Genomic DNA, 25,277 nt, shown 5'->3' with positions numbered 1-25,277 from the left:
TAAAAAACCAGATCTCCCTATTAAACAGATTCCTGAGACTCCTGACACCAATTATGAACATGAAATTCTTTGGCACTTAGCATTTGATGGTTCAGTTAACAAAATAGGAGCAGGAGCAGGAGTTTGGTGCACAATCTTGGAAAACGATCATGTTGAAGGTCATGCCTATAGATTAAACTTTAGATGCACCAATAATATGGCAAAATATGAAGCTTTGTTGCTAGGTCTTAAATTGATTAAAAGATTAGGAGCAATTAGGGTGTCTGTCTTAGGAGATTTTGAGTTAATAGTTCAACAAATTAAAGGATAGTATTCAACAAATGATCCCAGATTGAAGTATTACAGAGATACAGTGATAGAGATTCTCAAACATTTCTGGAAACCAAGCTTGCCAAAGCCCAAGAAAACATAATGTGCAAGCTCATAGTCTAGTAATGTTTGCCAACACCTGCAAATTACCATTCGAACCTAATCATCAGTTCATAGCTGAGATTAGACATAGGCCAGCGATACCTGACAATTTGAAGAGCTGGAAAGTGTTTGATAGTGATAAGCAGATTAAGAATTTCTTGACCTTAGATGAAGAATTTTCTAACATTAACATAGATGTAGATACAGTTAGTGAGTTTGATCAAACAAATAAGATAGAAACAGAAATTTCAGCAGAAAGTGCAACTAAAATGCTTCACCCAACAAAATTTACCAATGAAGAAATGCAAGATCTTAAAGAAATGGATATTGATGAAATTATAGAAGGAGAATCTGAAGTAATCAATTTAAAATACAATCATTTGCCTCAGGGATTAACTCCTTTGGAAGATCTCTTTGATTTCAATGATATTCCAAGAAACCTAAGATGGAACCCTTAAAAGCAGATATTGAGGACTATAATTTGGGAACTGAGGAAGATCCTAAATGGTAAAGTTATCTAAATCTTTGCCCCCTGACCAAAAACTCAAATATGTTGAACTAATGAGAGAATTCCAGGATGTCTTTGCTTCGAGTTATGAAGACCTGAAATCTTATGACACCTCCATAATTCAGCATACAATACCTCTGAAGGAAAATCAGAAACCATTCAAGCAAAAGCTCAGAAGAATTAAACCCTGTACTGCTTCCCTTAATTGAAAAATAAATCAAACGAATGTATGAAGTAGGAATAATTGCTCCTATTAGGTTTTCAAAGTGGGTGTCTAATCTAGTACCTACTAGGAAGAAAACTGGAGAGAAATCAGATTATGTGTTGATTTAAGAAATCCTAATAAGGTTTCTCTGAAGGAAAATTACCCTTTACCCAAGATGGATCACATTTTGCAGAGGGTGGTAGGTGCTTCTAGGATTTCACTTTTGGATGGGTTCTCAAGCTATAACCAGATTCTGGTTCATCCGATGACCAGGAAAAAACTGCTTTTACAACACCATGGGGCACATTCAAATATGTCAAAATGCCATTTGGACTAAAAAATGCAGGGGAAACCTTCCAAAGAGCAATGGACATAGCATTTGCAAAAGAAATTCATGATTTTCTGGTTATTTATCTAGATGACCTGACTGTTTATTCTAAATCAGATCAGCAACATTTGGATCATCTAAGACAAGTATTCTTGAAATGTAGAAAATATGGTATTTCTTTAAATCCTAAGAAGTCCTTATTTGGTCTAGAGGAAGGCAAACTTTTAGGCCATATTATCTCCAAAGAGGGCATCAGAATTGATCCTGCTAGAATAGAAGCTATTCTGCAAATACCCCACCCTAGAAATGTCAAAGAACTTCAAGCTTTCCTAGGAAAGATTAACTTTTTGAGAAGATTTATATCTAATTTAGCTGAATTAATTAGATTGCTTAATAATATGTTGAAAAATGATTCAAGTATTAAATGGACAGTTGAAGCCAAACAAGCCTTTGAAGAAATTAAAATGGCTTTGACCAGAACACCAGTCCTTACAAGTCCAAAGTTTGATAGAGACTTCATAATATTTTCATTTGCATCAGAACACACCATAGCAATTGTTTTACTACAAAATGATGATCAAGGATGTGAAAAACCTATAGCCTTTTTTAGTAAAGCACTTAGGGATGCACCACCTATTAAAGACTTTAGAGTGTACATATTGTACTACCATGTAATAGCCTATGTACCAAATGTTGTTGTCAAAGACATCCTAACTCAGGATGGAATTGAGGGCAAACGAGGTAAATGGATTGCTACTATATTGGAGTATGATATTGAAATAAAACCTACAAAGCTTATAAAAGGACAGGGATTGGCCAAACTCATGACTGAAACAAATTGTCAAGCCCTAGACATTAATGAACTGGATAATGACAGGAGATGGCAACTCCACAAATCAGCCAGGCCTTCTTAGATTCACCTTGGTATGCTGATATAACTTATGTATTATTAAACCTGCAGGTTCCTCCAGGGTTATCTAGAACAAAGAAAAGGTTTTTAAAGATGAAAGCTTCAAAGTTTTGTATTTTAGATAATGCTCTTTTTTGGAAAAATCATAAAGGTATTCTATTGAATTGTTTATTGAAAGAAGAAACTGACAAGGTTCTCAAAGAATTTCATGCAGGAGACTATGGTGGACATTTTTACTGGAAAGAAACTGCAGACAAGATCCTGAGGGCTGGATTTTATTGGCCAACCTTGTTCATTGATGTAAAGAAATTTGTCACTACTTGCCATAAATGTCAAATTTTTTAAGGCAAGAGAAAACTATTACCTTTACCCCTGAGACCAATTTCCACTGAAAAACCCTTTCAACAATGGGGCCTGTACTTCATTGGAGAAATCCATCCTCCCTCTTCTAGCCAACATAAATGGATTCTCACTGCCACAGATTATTTCACCAAATGGATAGAAGCCATTCCTTCTAGACAAGCCAATGACACAGTGATTATAGGATTCTTAGAAACCAACATATTGTCTAGATTTGGTTGTCTTGAGAAGATCATAACTGATAATGCTATTGCCTTCAAATCCAAGAAAATGATAAGTTTTTGTAATAAGTACCATATCACTTTAGGCCATTCCACAGCCTATTACCCTCAAGGTAATGGTCTAGCTGAGTCTTCCAACAAAAGCCTAATTAATATTATTAAGAAATTATTGGAAGAGAACAAGAAAAATTGGCACAAGAAACTTACTAATGCACTATGGGCAGACAGACTTACCACCAAGAAATCTATTGGAACTAGTCCTTATGAATTAGTCTATGGCATGGAAGTTGTATTTATGTCATATTTAGGAGTCCCTGTAATGAAATTACTTCAAGAAGCTCAAGTGGAACCCAATGATATTCAAAGGAGGATAAACCAGACCATCCATCTGCAGTAGACCAGAGAGGAAGTATATCAAAGATCCCAAGTGTTACAAGAGAAACTTAAGAAAATATTTGATAAAAGAACCAAGGCAGAAGACTTCTACCTTGGAGACAAAGTTTTAAGATGGGATTCCAGGAGAGAGGATAAGGGAAAACATGGGAAGTTTGACTTCCTATGGAAAGGACCTTTTATTATCCATGCCTTACAAGGGAACAATACTTACTATCTCAAAAACTTGGATGGCACAGAAACAGAAGAAGGGCCAGTTAATGGTGGTCGAATGCTAAAAAAATTACTATGATCTTACTTTTTAATGTATTCTGATCTTAACATGTACATACTATATCCTTGGTAATGTCACAGTTTGGATTGGATAGTAACTTGCTAGAGTTGAAGCCAGGAGAGAAGGCCTAAGCTTCAGAAGCATTACTGTCATATAGAAATAAAGCAACAGGCAGAAGAAGATTTCATAGCACAGTCAAAGTCATTCAGAGGCCATCTGACCTACTGTTCTTGACTTTTCACCAGGAAAATCCATCCCCAAGTGGAGCCAGTGTTATGCTCCTATACCAATAGGTGTCATATTTCATGATTGACTTAATGGGCTATGTAATATGTTCATGCCTTTACTTGTTGCAAAGGTTTTCCATATTGTTAAAAAATCAAAAAAAAAATTAAAAAATGTAAAGAGGGTATACCCTAAAAGAAAAATCAAAGGGTGAAAAGAAATAAAATGGTCAAAAAGTGAAGGAAAATGAACCCCACCAAAAGAAAGACCAAGGAAAGTGTGCAAGTCTAAATGCCACTACTTTTTACTCTTATGTAATAATCAAATTGTGTGCAACTTGTAACTTATGCCACAATTGATGAATAGTCAAACAGCTTAAGCTTGGCTAGTTCATATTTGAATTTCATGTTTTAGAAGTAGAGAATAAAATCTGACCAAACTGTTTAATCTTGGCAGATAAGTAGATAGGTAGAGTGAATAAAAGGAGCTCAACAGTTTAATCTGAGCCCTTGGATGTAATAAGGTTAGACTTAGATAGATTTCTATATGTAAAAGAAAAGTGTGATAAGGGTTTGCCAGTCCAAGTGCACCCTAATAAAGAAGAAAAAATGTCAGGCTAAAGTAGGTAGGGTAGGTAGATGATGTTGCAGAATTACTTGTGATGGATAATGTCTCTAAATGTGTTAAGTTTCACTTTTATCACAAGTGCAAGGCAAACATTTCACTTGATGCAGTTCAAGCAGAACAAGGTTAAATAATTAACTTCCCTTCATATTTTTCCCTAAAGACTTCACTAATTCCCCTAAAGTATTAAGGTCTTTGAAAGCTAAAGGGGCTCAGAGCATTTCTATGACTTCTGGAGGGATTGGACCCTCGACCCAATAATTTAAATGGCCTAAGTACTTAAACCATCCATAAATCATTCGTTCACTTCATATGCGCCATATCACATAAAACCCCTTTTCCACTTTAAGCCTAAGTTTAAATGTATACTCTAATGTTTTTACTTAGAACTCTTTATCACATTGCTTCATATTAATTTCTGACTTATATTATATAACTCCCAAAAAGTTCACCCTATCCCGTATTATTAAATATATTGAAAAAACCCCAAATTGTTAAATATCCTGCCCCGGTCAAATATAACCATAATCCGTATTAAAATCAGGATTAATGAGTTAATCAGTAACCCATTAAGAACCTTGAATTTCTGCTTTATTGCACGGGATTAATTAACCCTCTAGTTTAAATTAATAACCTCCTTAGCCATTCTCAGTCGACCCGATATGATTGATTATTTGTTAAATATATTAGGCCACATACATAAAGCCCTGTCGTACCCCACTCCCGTCCACCATTAGATCTCGTCCTTATCATCCAACGGTCGACGATGATATCGCACCCCCTAGTGACCACGCGTTAACGCGCAATCACCAGGAAATTTTCCTCCCGTACCTCCGCCACACGTCTTGCAGTCAATGGGATCATTGTCCCCCGGCCGAAAACTGCCCACCTCCAAAAGCGGTGCGATCCTATCCCGCTTACCGCCCTCCGTAATACGACAAAATGTCATTTCCCTGCATACGTCCCCGCCTGATAATCCAAAAAACCCCGCCAACCTAGATTTTGTGAATAAAACCTATGAAATGTCATTTTCGATGTTTTATATGGCAAACTGTGTTCCATGCAAAGTGACGTCCCAGTCAACCGCTAAATCTTTTCAACCGCCACCTGGTCAGAAAATTTGCAGCGACACCATTCAGAACCTGTTATCCATACTGCCATTGCACTGTTCACTTCCCCAATCCAAGTATTTACCCATTTCCACCGAAACCTTGCAAGTTTTAGCTTTATACTGAATATTCCACAAAAAATACCAATTTCGCTATACATTCAGTCATTGTTCACTATATAGGTTCCAAAACCTACTGTTTTCACTATTTTTCACAGAAAACCCGAGTTCCATTCCTGAATCCACAAGAACCAGTGATAGAGACTCCTATAGCTCTGAATTTTGTACCTATGAATGCCCCTCACAAACATTTAGATTATCTGCCCCTGGCTGACAAAGATTTTCATATAAAAGACTTATCCAGTGATGAAAACCACCTTAAGATCTTTTGCCAAGCTAGAGACAGCTATCTTAACGGCTCTGACATCTTAGGACTGTGGGAATCCAATCTTCCCATTTACTTCCTCCCTTCAGTCCATGTTTTCCCAGATATCATTCATCAGTGCTGTGCCAATTATGACCCTAACTAGAGAGCAGTCATGTCCCCAAGTCAAACAGTCATTTTTCCCATAACTGCTCAGTCTATCAATGAAATGATGCAATTCCACTCCAGTCATGCTCTCACTCCCCTTTCCATGGGATTCTTACTTGAAAAAGCTCCCCAATTGTCTCAAGCAGAACTGACTCACATCTATCATATATTCATGGACCCTAAACGTCAGCCTAATGGCCCACCTCCTTATCTGTAGGTTTTCTTTACAGATACAGGAAGAATTATTATTGATATGATAGCCTCAATCATGGGATTCAACTCCAGAGAGTATGTTGATGAGATAACCTTGGTATTATTGTCAATTTTTACTCCTGGACAGCCCCCTGTTGTTAAATATTATTATGCCTCTTATATTGCCAACAAAATTCATGACCATTCCTAAGACTGGACAATGAAGGAGTCTTAAAATAAACTACTTTCATCTATCATCTTTTGTTGTATTATCAGTTAGACAGCTTCCCTTTCCATGTCAAGAAACTTGACACCAGAGGCAATCCAAGGTCTATCATTTTTTGGAGTCCTATTTTCCATAATTCCATTGAGACACCTTACACCTACAATGAGTTCATTGACCTATTTGTCCATCCAGCAACCACTTTTTTGATAGGAGCTTCCCCTCCTAGGATAAATGGTGATATGAAGAAAATTCTCCAGCTCTCCAATCAGTACAGGATAGGTGACCGGTACCTATATAAGAATCACGCAGAAATCAAGATTTATGGATGTGAACTCTGCCCTTTTAAGCTGCCAAAGTATGTTCCAATGAGACTCTTTACATTGGAATATTTCAGGCAAATGATAAATGTATACCTAGTCCATTTTTGTAATGCCAAGAAGAAAGCTCAGCTTAGAATCAAGAACCAGCTAGGTCCTTTTGTCTGCAACACTAGGGAAGCATGGAAAGAAGCAGATAAATTTTTAGAAGAGCAACTTAAGTTACAAAAGAGTTTTGAGTGGAAACCATATGATCCTAATAGTTTTATATGTGATAGGAGAATTAAGAACAGGTTGTCCTCATACATTCACCATAGAATTCCAGAAATTGAAAAATATGCAAATATGGATGAATTGAGGGAAGGTACCCTAGTAGAGCATGATAGTGAACATGTCAATTTTGGGAAAGTTATGAGAAATCTTGAGAAAACACTTGACTTGGATTCTTTTGGGCAGGTATCATTTAAGTTATCTCAAATGTCAAGTGTTGGTGCCTCCAGTGCTGGAACCTCTCAGCAACCTTCACAGATCAAATGGCAAGGAATTAGAGACCAGCTTTCAACACACTAAACAACCTACAATGTCCAAGCAGCCTGAAACTTCCAGAGAACAGGCTCAAATACAGACTCCCCCCACTCAGGTCAATATAGGAGAGCCTCCAATTCTACAAACTCCTTTAAATGAGGAAAGAAACAAAAAGAGAGACAGGGAAAAAACTACCCCTACCAGTGAACCATCAGGACAGCCTAGAACAAAGAGACAGAGATTAAATCCCCTTTCAGAGGAGGAATTTGCAGAAGAAATACAGATAGTCAGAGGGAAGAAAGAGTGGAAAGCTAGCAAACTTTCCCAACAGGAGGAACACCCACTAGCTCTCAGAGGCAGAAGTTAGAAAGGCAGAAAAGCGTAGAGATATCTTCTTCCAAGCCCCCAGGGACTGATGCCTCAGACATCAAGAAAACATTCACAGAGATAAAAGCCAGGAATGATCCACTGAGGCTGCAATTTTATAACCGATATTTGAAGATGGTTCCTACAAATCAACAAAGATTGATGTCAGCTTATGACATCAAAGAAGGCAAGATGATAATGAGCTATTTCAAACCCCAAGTGCAGCAGCCTAGATCAACAGCAGATTATCTCAGAACAAATTTTGAAGTCATGGCAAAGGATATTCATCCTTTGGATCAAATTGAGTTACCTAAGCAAACGAGAGAAATGATTTACTCAACCTTGACTAGCAAGGCAATGATGGCCCACAGATTACAAAATTCTTTGGACAACACTACTGCTTAACTACACTTGGAAAAGGCCTCCTCTGAAGCCAATAATAATAGAATAAAAACCTTAGAAGAAGTAATTATTGGATTGGACCATGATCCCAAAGATGCAAAGGCTACATAAGCCTTGATTAAAAAGAAAGATGAAGATATTGATGCCCTAAGGAAGCAACTAAAACTTCCACCTTCAAGACATCCACAGACTGATGAGGTTATAAAGCAAAAATCTGAGGAAGAGCTGATGGATTTACTCTTAAAGCTCAATGAACCACTGAATGATATTGAACAAGCACTTGAAAAGGCATTGAAGGACAAGCAGGGAGAGTCGACCTCCTAGCCTCCCAATGTAATACCAGTGGTATCAACAGTAGTCCCATCAACTCTTGGAGCAGCATTGGCACCAAATATTCCAGTAGTCATAGCAGAGGCAGTTACAGGTATAGCAACAACAGGAACAGCAGGTGTAGCATTGGGCAGTACTGCTAATTTGAGCATAGAAGAGCTAATAAAATCAATGGAAGACCTAAAACTACAAGTTTTAGAACTAAATAAGCTAAAGGAGAAATATGCCAAAATGGAACGAAGCTATGATCTCTCAAAGGTAAATGTTGCAGAAAAAACAAGAGAGATTAAAATGTTAGAAACCAAAGTAAAATCATTGGAGAAAGATCTTACATTTGACAAGCCTCTAACAGAAATCAAGCGAATTCTTTGGGAAAACATCACTTAATCCATAAATTATGTTTAGCCTTCTATCTAAGTTATTTTTTAGCAAATTGATCTTGTGAAGGCAGCCCAAGAAGAAATTCAAAGAACAAAGGCAGAACTAGGGAAAATGCCTGAGGAAACCAACAGGCTTATACATTTTTTGAATACTAGAAATAAAGAATAGCTAGAAGAGTTAGGCATTAATGACAGGACAGAAACCATTTTGGAAATCAAAAGGGTATTAACCAAGAAAACTTTGATGCAGAATTTAGAAAGAAGATGTCATTACATGTGGGCAGAGATTAACGCTTTTATGGAGAAGTTTGATATTTTGCAAAATAAAGGGCTACCCAGTCCTTTGGTGATTAATGACAGGTTAATGAGGCATAAAGATTATGTGGAAAAATTGAATAATTATGCAGGCAACCAAGCAGGTTCGTCAACAAGTGCAGCAGGGATAAAAGCATTGCCTACAGGCAGGGTGCTCTACGAAAACCTAGAGAACTTATTCTATGTCGAACATGAAATAAAATATTTGTTCCCAATTTAGCCTACATTTTTCAGGTATACAGAAACAGATGAAACCCTCAGAAAGCTTCAGAAAACCGGAATACCACAGCCAAAATGGTGGGAAGAAATGCTCGAAATTTTGTAATTCATTCTAGGTAAAAGGTAAATTTTGATTTTTACTACAGTCAATGAAGATAAACAGGATGAAAAGAGATCAACAGATAAAGAGTATCAGATGCAGGTAAAGTGTATCAGTAGGAAGGTCAAAACAAAGCAACCAGCACATAATTACACCAAGGACAGCAAGAGGCCAAATCATAGGGCCTAACTCCAACACATTCTCAAAAATAGGGACAGCAAACCATTCGGTTGCCTTATCTGTCATCTACGAGGTCTTCTAGACCTATTTTCTTGAAGGATATGATTACTCACCCCAGTTTTTTTCTCCTTTGTTATGAGATATTTCATTGTAAAAAGTTTTGTATAAATACCCCCTCAATTTGAGTATTGAGTGTGGATTCTTAGACATTGCTGTAATATTGACTATTTTGAAATAAAGTGTTGTTGGACCAACTTTTGTATGGCTTGCTGGATAAAGAATTGAAGCAAAGGACTTTTCACGGATTTCTTGAATCAAACACCAGATCAATAAGTCCTCTATACCTTATGTTTTAAAGTTTTCTTTGTTTATTATATCATCCATGTTTCACATCTGAATGATAAATGAAAAAGATTAATTCAGAATATGTTTGATTACACTCTGTTTTCAATCGTTATTATTCTCCATCTTTTCTTCTGAATTAGGATAAACGGTGAAATCTTAATTGCTCCTGTTTCTAGTTCATTCATTTTGATTATTTATTAAAGAATACTTAATAGCTCTTTAGTAGTAATCATTCAAGTTCCCTCCTTAAATATGCTGAAGGGTTCTTAACTGCTCTTCACCCATTTTAAACCCATTCCATTTATCCCAAGTTGTTATTTGTTCCCTGTTTGACCATCTTGCCCCATGAAACCATCTTTTGTTAAGAAACCAAGTCCAGTTAAGCCATCTTCTTTGACTCCATTAGCCCAATGGCATGAGCTACTCAGTTTTACCCCTCTGCTATTGAATCTCACCACCCAAATTCAAACAAAACTCATAAACTTCACAACTAACCTAATATCTTTCAAAACCAAGCTAAGTCATAAAGAGATAGCCCTCTCTGAGTACAGATTGGCTAGATTATGTACTCAAAAGTTGGTTTTTGGTTACCTCGGACCCCTTTCCTCTTCCCAACAACTTCAAGGAAAATCTGAGTGATAACAACTGGCATCTCGCAAGGTTGGCCCACTCCCTCCACAACTCACTAAGGCGCACAACCCCAGGCATCGAAGTCCTTACACCCCCACCAGACTTTGGCATCCCAATACAATACTAGGCACCTAGCCTAGAACATCAGGCACTTGGCCTCCTCAAGATGGTCCCATATCCCTTCAGGAGTTATCCATCAAGAGCTACACAATACAAAGGAACCACTGGCATATGTAGTGTTGATTTAGTTTATTCCCAGCCCATATGGTGTTACTTATTCTCCCTCGTGCATATGGGCTCGCACGAGATCATCAAATAAACCGGCCCTCTCGGCCCATTTGTGGAGTCCTGTGAATCATCACACCTCAACATGCAAGCAATGCATTAGCTATACCATCATAGTATTATAGAAAATAATCCGCATGCCAAGTCTTGCATGTCATCATGTAACATTCATCATTGTTAATCGCAACATTATGAATAATAACGAACTACATGCTCATGCATGTCATAAATTTGTACGCAACTATCACATGCTTCACCTCATGAAATACCATCATAAGTTATAACATCAACATATTTGCATCAAAGACATATCATGACTTCACATAATAAATGAACGACTTGTCAATAAACCTCATATTTTAGCATCATAATTCCTATGCATATCATATCCATCATGAGTAATCAACATTAAATACCTATCATCACGTATTAAATGAATATGCCAATATACCTTGACATAACATCATAATGCCTATGCATATCATCATCATCATAAAGATACATCATCAGTATTGTAACAACTATATAAATATGAACCACATGTGCATGATCCTCCTCATACCATCATATCATGAAACATCATCAATATGAAAAACATCTCAATTCTTATCAAATATAGAATAATACTCTATAAGCATTCTTTTCATGATTCATCAGAAAAATCAATTTCATTTACTTTACAAACATTCAACTATGAACTAAGATTATTCAACCTCCATCTAGGATCTATGTTATCTCATCAGTGTTATTAGTGTTATGTCTTCATCAAGATACCAATTACTTTTTCAATAATCATTTCCACTTCCTTCAACTAGGAAGTTGAACATTTACACCATAGTTATAATCATCTAAGTACATCGTTACATGAGCCTCATCATCTTGAGTCTTAATATCTTGTCATATATTCTTCCTTCCCTAAGGAAATTCTGGTGAAATTCATTGTTAAGATATTACTAGTTATACAATCATTTCTTTTTAATCATCTATCTCACAATTAAAATCCCTTGGTTTTACATCCATTTACCCTTTGGCTTACCGATTTTAATGCCGCTATAGGTAATTGTATATAAGCACTAGGTCATCATGATTTAATTTTATATCATGCTTAATTTACTTGCATGAGGGTTTGTCGATCCATGTTGACTTATACATACATCACTTAACAATTATCATTTTCATCCACAAAATATTTTCTTATCTCGTCAAGTTCCTATCTCAATACCACTTGATTTCTTTATTTTACATTCACCCTTATTCAAGTTGGACAAGGGATTCTTGCTCATTAAGTAGTATCTTTATTTTAGATTTTGAAACAGTTGGAAACACTACTATCATCATTGTCCATGAAAATTTTAAATGTGTGGTGTTCTGAGGAAACAACCTCTTTAAACGTTGTGGGAACAAGACTTGATATGTTTATCTATGTGAAGTCCTACTCATGAAACAACGAGTGCAAAGCAGTCAAGTGCAACCTCTATTTTTTGACTCTCACTTCTTTTGTCAATATGTACACAATCCTTCTCAAGGTATCCTTATAAAATTTCTAGCAACATTCCTTCTATATTTCAACTATTAAACTATGTAGATCATCGCTATGACCACTACCAATCACGTTTCTCGGTCCACTCATCAATACCCTTAAAAGAACTTTTTTCTTGATAGAACATCCCTTCATTTCCTCCTACCCGATATTCATAGATATATTTTTATTTTTCTCCTAGTCTTAATTTTCTAATATTCCATGTCTATTGGCTTCAAAAAATGGAAACTTCTTCACTTCATTCAATTTTATTAAATTGGTTTTAATTTCTCACCTCTAGTCATTGTGGTTTCTTTTCCTCCTCTCTTAAAATCATAGCATTGATACACTTTGGAGATGTTGTTACTATTCCCCAATTTAGGTAATATCTTATAAATAAATTCATTAAGATGGCTACCAAATGTAATCCGCTTATCATTTCCTGTTTTAAGACATCAACATAATAAAATTGCCTGATCATACATCTTGTTATCCATAATTCATGCATATAGTTAGTCACCTATGGAAAACTTTACAATGTGGCTCTTCTATTAGAGGGAAAAACTATTATAGATGTTGTCATGCACACAAGTTATCTCCTCCAATTGATCAATTTTACTACGGATTTACTTCTTTAATCTATGTCATCATACCTTCGAGGTTCCTTCAAAATGACCTTCATTATTACCATGATTATTTAACTTCATTAGTTGATTGCCAATATTTTCTTCTTTTATGTGCATCATCCTTAGATAGGCCTTATAGTGATACCTTTAGAGTACCAAGTTATGATTATACCAAACTCTTCCATTATGTTCTAAAATAGGTTGCCTCTTCTTATTGATTTCTTATTGAGCTATCATTAGTTATCATCATTAAAAAAATTGTAAGTTTCTCCATTCCATTTCTCCTTAGACAACTTTATCCAATATATGCAATTAATCTTGAATCACGAAACCTCATGTAACATTATACTCAACATCATAACAGTTAATTAAACTAAACTAAAATCATAATGTATGATTTAGATGTATCATAAAGTTTAACAATAAAACATGCTTTACTTAATTAACTAAATAACTAAATTACTACCTACAATATAGCGCATATCACCAAAGTAACATGAAATTTTTGCAAGACTTAATGGCAAAACAAATATTGGTAAGAGTTTTCTATTACCTCATTGCATGATTCAAGATTTCTAACATTAAACCTTTCTTCACCAAAAAAAAATCAATTGTGTCACTAACATACTATTAATATTCTTTATATTAATATTTAAACATTATTTTTACAAAAATATTTTCATATAATTTTTTATACGTAACTTTCATTTTTTTACCAATATATTTAACCTATCTATATTCTAACTCACCCTTTCATAACTTCGCACTTAATTTCATTACTTCACATTGTAGTATTACAAAATTAAGATATATAACTCCAACTCTATTTATCTCCTTACATTATTATCACTAAATATGCATATCATTCTCTTTTATAATCCTTGTATGCACATTATTCACAATGGTTTCACGAATCTTAGAAATAGAGAGGGCCCTAAGAAATAGAGAGGCCTTAATTTTACATCCGTTAATTCGGATTGTGTGGAGTGCTCCTAATTTTACTACAAAATGAAATTACGTACAATTTTTACAAACCCTTGCTTATTAAAATATCTTCCATCGTATTCTAGGATATGTTATTACTTTTTTCTTTCTTTTTACACTCTTTTGTGGAGCTTGCACTCTCTCCCCTTAATACTTATATTGTACTCTTCCCTGTTCTTCTCATCATTCCAAGTTAGTCATAATTATTAGGGCCACCCTTTATTATCACCATTAGATAGTCAATAAGTTGATTTTGCTTCTTGTCTATCAGTTTATTTTAGTGTCTACAAGTTTATTCATGTCTTCATTTGTTTCATGCTTATCTTCTAAGGGCACCGGTTTCTTCAATCATGCATTCCATGTCTTATGTTAAGTTTTGGAATTTCTTGGTCCACCCTATAAGTAATAGAGATTCATAAATACAATAATTATTCTTAAAATATCAATGCATAATCAAAATAATCATTAACTCTATGAACATTTATGAATTGGTATTCCCCTTCACTCATTTATTATTTTATTTTTTTTATTCTTCCCCTCTTCAAGAGATGATTTACTTGGAACAAGGCCAACAATATTTCTTCAAAATTTTATTTATGACCCTATTTCCATCCACTAGTTTTCCTTGAATTTACCTAATATTGTAAGTTAAATCCACTTTTGCAAGACATCCTAAACTACAATTACCTCTTTAACTCATGTAAATATATCGTTTAAAATTAAATTTATTTAAGAAATATTTCTAATCCTCCAAATAAATCACTACTTACTCTTTTTATTGCAACTAATTAAAAAGATAATAATTCCAATAAAAGATGTATCTTAATTACTAATAATATTACTATTAAAATATTAATCTACCTCAACTACTCCCACTGTGGTCGTTTATCTCCAGAGTAGATAAATTTTCAAATACCTGATATTTTATTTGATACAGTTTTCATGCACTAGTTATTATAGGATCTATTCGTGGGATGAGATTGAGTTATAAATTGTGAATTTTGTGGCGACTACTGGTTCTATTACAATTCTAAGGCATCCTGAGCGAGGAGCCAATCAAGTAGCACCTAATTGCAAACTTTTGAAGACAAGAATTTAAGTCTCTCTGCAGTTTGTCTTGGCTATTGGAAAACCACTATGTATTAAACAATCCAAAAATAGTGTAACCAGCAAGGACCCGAGTTCTAATTGTCACTCATTAATCTGAGCCATAATACTGTGAAATTTTTTCAATTGTTGAGACATTCAATAAGGGGCTTTACATAACAACAAACGTTGAGGAGCCCTATTTTGAAATCACTGATTATATATATATATATATATATATATATATATATATATATATATATATATATATATATATATATATATATATATATATATATATATATATATATATAATCAAGCCAACTTTACTGAAGAAATTGTTGAGACATTGCAGTTCTGAGCACCACGAACAAAGATAACAAACAACATAATCGCATAGAGCATGAACAAGAGGTTTCAAGTTCCCTCTAATACTCAGTGTTGAGAATGCAACAAGATGATGGAGCTTAGTGGAAAGGAGTCGCCTTCACTAAGTGGGCCCGCAGGCTATTTTTGGCGCAAAGTCTATTTTTAGACATATGGATCATGGTCTATGAGTTGCGGGATGCTATTTCTGGATGATTGGTCATGTTGGTAAAAAAATATGGACTTCTATTTTTAGACATATGGGTGGAGTCTATTTTTAGACTGCCAGGCTAAAAATAGAACAGTCGAATATTATTAGCTCTTAATAATATTTAGACTATAAACATTATCTTATCCTCTTGGAGCACTTCAGTTCGAGCTACGGATGTGGCACATGCAGCTATCAGAAGGAAATACTCTTTTCTTATGAGTCAGTTGAGCTATTGCATGATGGACTTCAATTAGAACTCAAGTGATTGAGTTTGGTGGAGTTGATTGAGGAGTTGATGGAGTTGTGTTCAGTTTGACTTAGTTGAACTAGTTGTATTTAGTCTAACTGCAGAATACACTAGTGATGAGTGATGTGAATTAATTATTAATTAATTCGCTAATTATTAACTCATAAATCAACTAAAGAATACATCAGTTAACTCAGTGCATGGACAGTTCAGTGGAGACAAGTGTTAGAGGTGAGTGAAAGGGCAAGACAGCTGTCAGTTGTGACTATAGTTGTGCATGAGATTTGCACAATAAATGGATTGAGTATTACCAATGAGGATTGCGTGGTTCAGCCAAGGGAAAAATGAGTTTGGATCAGCCATTCTCATCTATTCTCATGCAGGATTGCGCAGTGGAGGCAGGCAAGCAGTTGAGGAGATTTGAACCTGTGATTGATTCAGATCTGAGCTAGTTTTGTGTGTAACAGGTGGAGATAGTACTGAGTACTTGTGAGGAGTATTGTACTATGTATTGTTGCATGTTCTAAATCATTATAATATATAGATAGTGTGGGGTTTTCAGCTGTATGCTTTCCCGGATTACATACTGTGTTAATGTGCGCATGCGATTGATGTTTCATTATTTTTTAATTCCGCAACATTGATGATAAACGTAGAGGAGGTTATGTATTATGCATGTATTCCGCAATAGTGTGTAATCAGGATAATCTTTGTGAATAAGTGTCATATTATTCAAAATTTCTACATGGTATTAGAGCTAGATGATTTGTAGAAAAAGTTTCTACACGGTATCAGAGCAGGGTTGATCATCAGATCTATTATTCAGAAAGTGTTTACATTTTATTTCTTCAGGCAAAGTCTGTAATCGGACCAGGTAGCCTCTGGATTCATCCTTCTCTTGGAAGGTAAGATATCCGGTAAAAGCCCATACAGTCAATCTCTGTACGAGAAATACTTTTTTCTCACGAATTTTAGATCAGAAGCGGTTGAATTTTGCGCTGGTGGAATTTGAATTTGCAGCAGTGTTTTCTTGGTGTCGAAGTTGAAATGTCTTTCAACAGATTGCGATTGGAGTATGCTCCTGAAGGCAGCTCAAATTATATTGCATGGAAAGATAGGATGGAGGCAGTGTTAGATGACAATGGGTTGAAGGATTTCATAGAGGCTGAGGTCCCAAAGCCTACTGATGCTGCTCACGTTGAGGTTTGGCAAAAGAAGACAGCAAAGTGTCGAAGGATTCTGTTGGAGGGCATGAAGGATCACATTATGTCCAGCCTGCATGGAAAGGCTTCTCCATACTTGATGTGGAAAGCATTGACAGATTTATTCCAAAGCAAGAGCGACCAGAGGAAGTTGGCGCTCAAGGATAAACTCAGAAATATTAAGTGTGAGAATGGAGACAGTATGCCCAAGTATCTCACGAAGTTCACTCAATGTCGGGATGAGCTGGGAAGTGTGGGGGTGACTGTCGATGATGAGGACTTGGTGAGCTTGGCTCTCCTTGGTCTTCTGAAGAGTTGGCATTCCTATTAGGACTTTGTCAATGGTCGGGAGAAATTGCCAGGATGGGAGAGACTTTGGTCGGATCTTGTGCAAGAGGAGATCAGGTGGAATACTAGGGACGGATCTTCATCAAAGGCATCTGATGAAGAAAATTGTGCTTTGGTTGCCAAAGCAAAGAAGGGGAAGGAGAAGGGTTTCTTTCTGAATCCAGTTCTTCCAATGATGGGAAGAAGGTTGACAAGTCGAAGGTGAGATGCTTTCGTTGTCATGAGGTGGGCCATTTTGCTACAAATTGTCCACGGAAGAAATCCAAGAAGGGATCTGGGGAAGGATCTGAAGGTGAGGCACTTGCTTCACAGTTTGAGTTGGATTTCACACTCTTCGCATGCATGGTTTCATCCATGGTGGGAAGTGGTTGGTTTCTTGATAGTGGAGCTTCTTTCCACATGACCAGTGACAAGAGTTTGTTCAGTACTTTGGAGGAGAAAGATCTCCAGACACTCATAGCGATGGGTAATGATGAGAAGTACATAATCGCATAGAGCATGAACAAGAGGTTTCAAGTTCCCTCTAATACTCAGTGTTGAGAATGCAACAAGATGATGGAGCTTAGTGGAAAGGAGTCGCCTTCACTAAGTGGGCCCGCAGGCTATTTTTGGCGCAAAGTCTATTTTTAGACATATGGATCATGGTCTATGAGTTGCGGGATGCTATTTCTGGATGATTGGTCATGTTGGTAAAAAAATATGGACTTCTATTTTTAGACATATGGGTGGAGTCTATTTTTAGACTGCCAGGCTAAAAATAGAACAGTCGAATATTATTAGCTCTTAATAATATTTAGACTATAAACATTATCTTATCCTCTTGGAGCACTTCAGTTCGAGCTACGGATGTGGCACATGCAGCTATCAGAAGGAAATACTCTTTTCTTATGAGTCAGTTGAGCTATTGCATGATGGACTTCAATTAGAACTCAAGTGATTGAGTTTGGTGGAGTTGATTGAGGAGTTGATGGAGTTGTGTTCAGTTTGACTTAGTTGAACTAGTTGTATTTAGTCTAACTGCAGAATACACTAGTGATGAGTGATGTGAATTAATTATTAATTAATTCGCTAATTATTAACTCATAAATCAACTAAAGAATACATCAGTTAACTCAGTGCATGGACAGTTCAGTGGAGACAAGTGTTAGAGGTGAGTGAAAGGGCAAGACAGCTGTCAGTTGTGACTATAGTTGTGCATGAGATTTGCACAATAAATGGATTGAGTATTACCAATGAGGATTGCGTGGTTCAGCCAAGGGAAAAATGAGTTTGGATCAGCCATTCTCATCTATTCTCATGCAGGATTGCGCAGTGGAGGCAGGCAAGCAGTTGAGGAGATTTGAACCTGTGATTGATTCAGATCTGAGCTAGTTTTGTGTGTAACAGGTGGAGATAGTACTGAGTACTTGTGAGGAGTATTGTACTATGTATTGTTGCATGTTCTAAATCATTATAATATATAGATAGTGTGGGGTTTTCAGCTGTATGCTTTCCCCGGATTACATACTGTGTTAATGTGCGCATGCGATTGATGTTTCATTATTTTTTAATTCCGCAACATTGATGATAAACGTAGAGGAGGTTATGTATTATGCATGTATTCCGCAATAGTGTGTAATCAGGATAATCTTTGTGAATAAGTGTCATATTATTCAAAATTTCTACATGGTATTAGAGCTAGATGATTTGTAGAAAAAGTTTCTACACGGTATCAGAGCAGGGTTGATCATCAGATCTATTATTCAGAAAGTGTTTACATTTTATTTCTTCAGGCAAAGTCTGTAATCGGACCAGGTAGCCTCTGGATTCATCCTTCTCTTGGAAGGTAAGATATCCGGTAAAAGCCCATACAGTCAATCTCTGTACGAGAAATACTTTTTTCTCACGAATTTTAGATCAGAAGCGGTTGAATTTTGCGCTGGTGGAATTTGAATTTGCAGCAGTGTTTTCTTGGTGTCGAAGTTGAAATGTCTTTCAACAGATTGCGATTGGAGTATGCTCCTGAAGGCAGCTCAAATTATATTGCATGGAAAGATAGGATGGAGGCAGTGTTAGATGACAATGGGTTGAAGGATTTCATAGAGGCTGAGGTCCCAAAGCCTACTGATGCTGCTCACGTTGAGGTTTGGCAAAAGAAGACAGCAAAGTGTCGAAGGATTCTGTTGGAGGGCATGAAGGATCACATTATGTCCAGCCTGCATGGAAAGGCTTCTCCATACTTGATGTGGAAAGCATTGACAGATTTATTCCAAAGCAAGAGCGACCAGAGGAAGTTGGCGCTCAAGGATAAACTCAGAAATATTAAGTGTGAGAATGGAGACAGTATGCCCAAGTATCTCACGAAGTTCACTCAATGTCGGGATGAGCTGGGAAGTGTGGGGTGACTGTCGATGATGAGGACTTGGTGAGCTTGGCTCTCCTTGGTCTTCTGAAGAGTTGGCATTCCTATTAGGACTTTGTCAATGGTCGGGAGAAATTGCCAGGATGGGAGAGACTTTGGTCGGATCTTGTGCAAGAGGAGATCAGGTGGAATACTAGGGACGGATCTTCATCAAAGGCATCTGATGAAGAAAATTGTGCTTTGGTTGCCAAAGCAAAGAAGGGGAAGGAGAAGGGTTCTCTTTCTGAATCCAGTTCTTCCAATGATGGGAAGAAGGTTGACAAGTCGAAGGTGAGATGCTTTCGTTGTCATGAGGTGGGCCATTTTGCTACAAATTGTCCACGGAAGAAATCCAAGAAGGGATCTGGGGAAGGATCTGAAGGTGAGGCACTTGCTTCACAGTTTGAGTTGGATTTCACACTCTTCGCATGCATGGTTTCATCCATGGTGGGAAGTGGTTGGTTTCTTGATAGTGGAGCTTCTTTCCACATGACCAGTGACAAGAGTTTGTTCAGTACTTTGGAGGAGAAAGATCTCCAGACACTCATAGCGATGGGTAATGATGAGAAGTACAGTGTCTCAGGTGTAGGCACGGTTATTTTTCAGAGGGAGCATGGAGCTCGCCTTACCTTGACCGATGCCAAGTATGTACCAGGACTAAATAGAAACTTGGTGTCGATCGCGATGCTAGAAGACAGAGGCTGTGATGTAGTCTTCAGTAAGGGAAAGGTTTTCCTTAGACACATCATCACTAGACAAGTGAAGCAGATTGGTTCACGGGTCAAGAACCTGTATGCTCTTGAGGTTTAAGATGCATGCAAAGCCTTGAGCAGTGAGGCAATTGATGGAGACTTGGTGGTTGAGAGGGAGCGTATATTACCTCTCAACATGCAGAGCCAGAAGAAGTCCCAGATGATTGTGGAGGAGCCACGATTGGTGCAGCAGCTTCAGGAGGTTGTGGAGCAGCCACAACAAGGGAAGCTGAGAGGAGATCGAGTAGAGACATCTACTCATGCAGAGACCTCCAGTAGCGGGAAACTTCAAGCCAGGTGGGTTGAGGGATCACATGCAGCCATACCTCCAGGTAGGAGGTGGGGCGATATAGAGTGATCGTCCCAAGGAGGAGGGGCAGGATCCTTGAGGTACCCAACCTCTTGGATGAGACCTTGCTACGGGAGCCCCGATGTGGAGTAGCAGGAACTGACTGATTGGGTAGAGATAGATGCGGATGGAGCGGCAGAGAGAGCGACATTGTAGGGAATCCCAGGACAGCGCATAGCTAGCAGGCTGCAGCAATGCGAGAGGCACAAGTGTTTTGCACAATGTTAGGTGGCACAGAGAAGTGTGCAATGGTGCAAGATGCATGGAGATGTTGCAGTAGTGCAGATGTCAGAGAGGGAGCACTTGTCAGCAGCAGGTAGAGCTTCAGCATCAGAGTATGTTCCTAGCCCAACAGAGTGGTCAATTGGGAGTGTTTTTGTTCCAAGTGTTGTTGGAGCAAGTGGACCGGGCAAATGTGTTGCATGCAGAACATTCCAGAGTTGCAGGATAGGGGTTGCAGATAATCCATATCTTGTTGAGAGGGAGTGTTGAGAATGCAAAGTCTATTTTTAGACTATGTCTATTTTTAGACATATGGATCATGGTCTATGAGTTGCAGGATGCTATTTGTGGACGATTGGTCATGTTGGTAAAAATATATGGACTTCTATTTTTAGACATATGGGTGGAGTCTATTTTTAGACTGCCAGGCTAAAAATAGAACAGTCGAATATTATTAGCTCTTAATAATATTTGGACTATAAACATTATCTTATCCTCTTGGAGCACTTCAGTTCAAGCTACGAATGTGGCACATGCAGCTGTCAGAAGGAAATACGCTTTTCTTATGAGTCGATTGAGCTATTGCATGATGGACTTCAGTTAGAACTCAAGTGATTGAGTTTGGTGGAGTTGATTGAGGAGTTGATGGAGTTGTGTTCAGTTTGACTTAGTTGAACTAGTTGTATTTAGTCTAACTGCAGAATACACTAGTGATGAGTGATGTGAATTAATTATTAATTAATTCACTAATTATTAACTCATAAATAAACTAAAGAATACATCAGTTAACTCAGTGCATGGACAGTTCAGTGGAGACAAGTGTTAGAGGTGAGTGAAAGGGCAAGATAGCTGTCAGTTGTGACTATAGTTGTGCATGAGATTTGCACAATCAATGGATTGAGTATTGCCAATGAGGATTGCATGGTTCAGCCAAGGGAAAAACATGTTTGGATTAGCCATTATCATCTATTCTCATGCAGGATTGCGCAGTGGAGGCAGGCAAGCAGTGGAGGAGATTTGAACCTGTGATTGATTCAGATCTGAGCTAGTTTTGTGTGTAACAGGTGGAGATAGTACTGAGTACTTGTGAGGAGTATTGTACTATGTATTGTTACATGTTATCAATCATTATAATATACAGATAGTGTGGGGTTTTCAGCTGTATTCTTTCCCCGGATTACATACTGTGTTAATGTGCGCATGCAATTGATGTTTCATTGTTTTTTAATTCCGCAAAATTGATGATCAACATACAGGAGGTTATGTATTATGCATGTATTCCGTAATAGTGTGTAATCAGGATAATCTATGTGAATAAGTGTCATATTATTCAAAATTTCTACGCTCAGTTCGATACAAACCCTTAGACTGTTGCATCTGAGCAAGAAAATCCATATTTTATGCGACCTTGTTCTATTGAAGTCAAAGTATGGTTATGAAATGGACCATCTAAAGAAGCTTGGTCCTTAATGAAAGGTACCTTTAATCTGGGTTTGCAGTTTATTCTTGCGGACTTGGTTTCCTTGTGGCCATGATTATTTTTGAAAGCATAATCTCAGAGCACCTACAGTTTGATCATTCTATCCTAGTGTAATTACCAACAAATGCCTCAAGTATTTATGAAACATTAAGGATTTGAATCTGGGCACTCAACGAAAAGAAGCTCAAATAAATTATAAGAAACATTACGTTGGCAGGAATAGGAATTGATGCGTCCACAACTGCAGTAATGGCTCTCACAAAGCCTGTGGTTGGTTTTTTTTCCAGAATAAATCCAGACTCCTTCGAGTGTCTATTAGGGAAAATTTACATGGTACCCTTTTGAGGATTAAGGTCTTAGCTAATCAAGTATTAGGTAAATGCAGTGACCAAAAATTGAAATGGAACAATGTGAACAGTTTTGGAGAATTTTATTTCAGAGATATTTTTTGAGAATTAGGGGATTATGGGTTGATGAAAAGACCAAACGTAATTTAAGAACTAATGCACACAGACAGTCCAAATCACACATTGCTTCACACAATCTGTTTTTGAGGAGAATTGCTTTCATTTCAAAGAAGATAGATGATTCCAAGAAAATGAATGACTATTCATGGCGGGAGTTCTGTGAGGCACATCTTACATCCCTGATGGGCAACTTCTTCCTACTTTCTTATTTTGTGAGTAAGAAGGAGAGGGGAGCCAGTACAGTCCAGGCTACAAGTGTGTTAACCACACTTATTGGTCGATTACAACAAACTATAGTGGGAGCTGTACATTTCCGCAGTACCATTTATTAGAACTAGAACTAACGGGTCGACTAGAACTCCTTCCGGGGAAAATAACGTCGGCGATACTGACATTGATGGGTGCAGGTATGCAATCTATTTACAGATCCTTCCTAGGGTTGAGTCTGTCATTGGGAACCCTGTAAAGGCACAAAAGCAAGCCCCCAGAGCCTCTTCATCATCTACAAACAATGTTAATCAGGTTACAGAGACACATGTGATTGCTGGATTTGGGCCTTTCCAGGTCAAGACAAGGTCCATGATTACGCTCAAGCCCTCTGAGTCATCTGTCAAGAAGCCTGGGATGGCATTGAAGGGAAAGCAAGCATTAGCTCCAGCTCTTACTGACCATTGGGAGCAGTACTTTTGCGGTGGACAGAAAGAAGAGACCATTGCCTAGATTTGAAAATCAATGTTAGATTTTAAATATTCAAAGCAAGCTACAATAGCCAGCGATGGTTGGTCAAACAGTTAGATGGTTAGACAGTTTGGCCGAGTGGTCTAAGGTGCCAACATGCAACTTACTGCTTTCTTGTTTTATTTTTTTGTTTTTACTTTTTTATAGTTTTACTGATTTTTACTATTTTTCTTGTTTTATTTCTTTTATTTATATTTATTTAAAGCATGTAATTAATTTATTATTTTATTATTATTTATTTTATTTATTTATTTATTATTATTTATTATTTTATTTATTGTTTATTGTTTATTATTTAATATTATTTATTATTTATTATTAAGGGACATTACACCCAGATCCAATGGCCCATAGCAATATCGCGCTCTCCCGATCTCCTAGCTTTACCCACCCGAGAGCACGCGAGATTTGTGGTTTTGCTCGGGCCCCTTGTGGTTACGTGGTAGTCCCATGTTAACTTGCGTGCCCTTGAAGAAAAACCACCCCACAGCCAAAAGTGGTGCAATGAGCCTCCGAAACCGCTCCCCGCATACGATAAAACCATCCACTATTCACTTAACCCTTCCATGCCAAATTTTAAAAGTTTCACGTTTAAACGCCAAAACCCTTACTTTCGCTCTTTTCGCCCATTTACACAGTAAAACCCGTATAACCATTCTTGTGCTGCCCTGAGCCTCTGCAACCTATTTTGACCCCCGATTACCATCCAAACACTACCAGGACTCCGTCCACAGACTTTCCTATTCCCTAAAGCCATTTATCACCTCCCTGTCAGCTTCTGTTTTTCTTAACAATTGTTGTATCTTGTAAGTGATCAAAAGCATTTATACAGTTAAAAGACAATTATCATTTACATAGAGCAGAAGTCATTTACACAGTAATGGTTAAAACAAAGAATAAATCCTTTACATAGGACAATGAATGTTAAAACAATGGGGGCAGATAAAACATACAGATAAAAGACGAACAGATGAAATATACAGAAAGATGATCAATATCCAACTACCTAATACTAAGACATGTAAAAACTAAATGATTTACTGTTGAAATACGCAGTAAAAACTTGAAATTTACAGTAAAAGTAAAAAGCACAGTAAAGGTTATTGGCAGGTCAACAAGGTCAAAGAGTATCAGATGAAAGTGTATCGGATGAAAGGTCATAAGTAAAAATGACATCCAGCTTGAAGATCAAATAGCCAAGTAGTTTAAAGGGAAAAAGATCAAAGTCTAAAGGACAACATAACCTAAATAACAGGGACAGCAAGCAGTAGTTCAGTCATTGTCTCTATCTTCTTCCGTGAAGATACTTCCTTTTCCTTGAATAAATTTATTTTTGTAAAAACAGTTTAGGATATTTTCTACTGTTGTATAAATAACTCTCTTCACGAG

The 25,277-nt window shown here is 37.1% G+C and overlaps 1 protein-coding gene across 1 annotated transcript in view; it reads left to right on the top strand.

The window, feature by feature from the left end:
* The window catches only part of LOC149192784 (uncharacterized), an 80,827-nt gene extending 56,957 nt beyond the window's left edge, over positions 1 to 23,870 (top strand). Inside the window, exon 7 of the mRNA XM_089407110.1 lies at positions 23,577 to 23,870. Within this exon, the coding sequence (XP_089263236.1) occupies positions 23,577 to 23,870 (294 nt within the window). The remainder of the gene's footprint in view (positions 1 to 23,576) is intronic.
* Positions 23,871 to 25,277: the final 1,407 nt, after the last annotated feature.

Source organism: Pinus tabuliformis, chromosome 2_2, assembly GCF_031772625.1.
Source record: "Pinus tabuliformis cultivar Carrire ecotype Pingquan chromosome 2_2, CPIR1, whole genome shotgun sequence".
NCBI lineage: Eukaryota > Viridiplantae > Streptophyta > Pinopsida > Pinales > Pinaceae > Pinus > Pinus tabuliformis.
The sequence above is the reverse complement of the archived record's forward strand: the minus strand, read 5'-3'. Positions and strand labels throughout refer to the sequence as shown.